The sequence below is a fragment of the Acanthamoeba castellanii genome (assembly GCF_000313135.1).
Source record: "Acanthamoeba castellanii str. Neff unplaced genomic scaffold scf7180000083057, whole genome shotgun sequence".
Classification (NCBI taxonomy): Eukaryota; Discosea; order Longamoebia; family Acanthamoebidae; genus Acanthamoeba; species Acanthamoeba castellanii.
Genome location: NW_004457354.1, coordinates 9,918 through 11,723, shown reverse-complemented (window position 1 = coordinate 11,723; position 1,806 = coordinate 9,918). Strand labels below are relative to the sequence as shown.

The window sequence follows — 1,806 nt, the reverse complement described above, 5'->3', positions numbered from 1 at the left end:
TCCGGTGTTGATGTGCCGTTGCTGCAGACAAGCTGGCGCGGGCAGCTGGGCCGCTGCGCGGCAGCACCGTCATTGAGGTCGGACCCGGCCCGGGCAGTCTCACGCGCAGTCTGCTCACCAACGGCGCGCGCAAGGTCATCGTCGTCGAAAAAGACAAACGGTACTGTCCACACCTGTGCGTGCGGCGTGTGCGGTGCGTGCGGCGTGTGCGGCGTGTGCAGTGCGTGCGGTTTACCGGGGCAACGATTGTGTGTGCAGGTTTATGCCGGCGTTGGAGACCCTGCAGCAGGCGTCGGGCGGGAGGCTGGAGCTGGTCTTCGGCGACATGCTCAAGATCGACGAACGCGACCTGCTCAAGAACGAACCCAAAGCCGAAAATTGGGCTGATGGTGCATGACACGACACGACACGACACACGCACCACCGCACACGCACACGAAACTTATATTTGTGCCCAAACCACAGAGAGCCCGGTGCGCATTGTGGGCAACCTGCCCTTTGCCGTGGCGACGGAGCTGCTCCTCAAGTGGCTGCGACAGATACCCGAGAGGGAAGGCCCGTTCGCGCACGGTAACCTTCTTTCTTCTTCATTTCTTCTTCCACTGCGCCTTCTTTTTCTCATTTTGTGGTCGTCCGTGACCCAAACAGGCCGAGCCAGCATGACGCTGATGTTTCAGCTCGAAGTGGGAAAGGTACTCGCGGACGACACGACACACGACGACACGACACACGACACACGACACACGACACACGACACACGACACTTGTGCGAACGTTCATGATTATAATGTTATGGCAGCGCATCGAGGCTCGTTCGGGCACGTCCGAGTACGGCAGGCTGTCGGTGATGACGCAGCAGTCGTGCACGGCCCAGACCTGCTTCAACGTGCCGGCGTCGGTGTTCGTGCCCCCGCCCAAGGTGACGGGCACCATGGTCAGGATCGAGCCGCGCGTGACCCCCCTGGCTCCGGCCCCGGTGAAGGAGCTCGAGGTGGTGTGTCGCCAGGTATTCGGGCAGCGGCGCAAGATGCTGTCCAATGCCATCACGTACGCGACACCACCACCACGGCACACCACGCACCAGCGCTCAACTAATGGCCTACCACCACACGACACACGACACACACGACACACACGACACACGATCATTGCGTCAGTACGCTCGGGGAGGGCTCCCTGCCGTTGATTGCGCGAGCTGGCCTGGACCCCACGAAGCGACCAGACGCCTTGACCGTACCCGCCTTCTCTTTCGTTCTTTTTCTTTCGTTCTTTCTCTTTCGTTCTTTTTCTTTCGTTCTTTTTCTTTCGTTCTTTCAGCTGACCTCTGTATACACCACGCAAACAAGGTCGAAGAGTGGTGCAGCCTCGCCCGGGCCTACAAGGAGTGGATGGACGAAATGAAGACGAGCTCCTTTAACATCTAAACGAGACGAGACGAGACAAGACGAGCTGCTCCTGCGTTCACTACGCCCACGCGATGGCGAGCACTGCGCCGGTCATCCTCGCGCCGTAGTGGCCTGCCCAGAACTTGCTGTCCTTGCCCTTGGTCTTGAAGCTCACCGCTCTACACCTCGCGGAAGAGAAGCGTGAGGCCAGTTGAGCCAACACCGCACTGTACCTTGCGTGCGTGTGCGCACGCGTGTGCGGTGGCGCGTGTGCGTGTGCGGTGAAAGTACCTGACACCGGGTGGGTAGTTCCGGAAGACGTGCTCCTCCTGAGTCCAGTGCGTTTCCGCCTCCTTCGTGCCCGTCGTCCACTTCGCCAGCACCGCGCCCTCCCCGTCCAGCAGCTTCACCTGTGGCAACG

General features: G+C 60.5%; 2 protein-coding genes across 2 annotated transcripts; one reads left to right on the top strand and one right to left on the bottom strand.

Moving 5' to 3' along the window:
* Positions 1–29: 29 nt before the first annotated feature.
* ACA1_006580 (dimethyladenosine transferase 1, mitochondrial) lies at positions 30–1,424 on the top strand (the record flags this gene model as incomplete). Its single annotated transcript, XM_004336222.1, has 7 exons — positions 30–160; positions 259–389; positions 466–570; positions 649–692; positions 800–1,047; positions 1,158–1,233; positions 1,347–1,424. Coding segments are annotated over 7 exons (813 nt in total), but the record flags the coding sequence as incomplete, so codon positions are not given.
* Positions 1,425–1,464: 40 nt separating this feature from the next.
* On the bottom strand, positions 1,465–1,795 carry ACA1_006570 (Fbox protein 27, putative; the record flags this gene model as incomplete). Its single annotated transcript, XM_004336221.1, has 2 exons — positions 1,465–1,564; positions 1,677–1,795. Coding segments are annotated over 2 exons (219 nt in total), but the record flags the coding sequence as incomplete, so codon positions are not given.
* Positions 1,796–1,806: the final 11 nt, after the last annotated feature.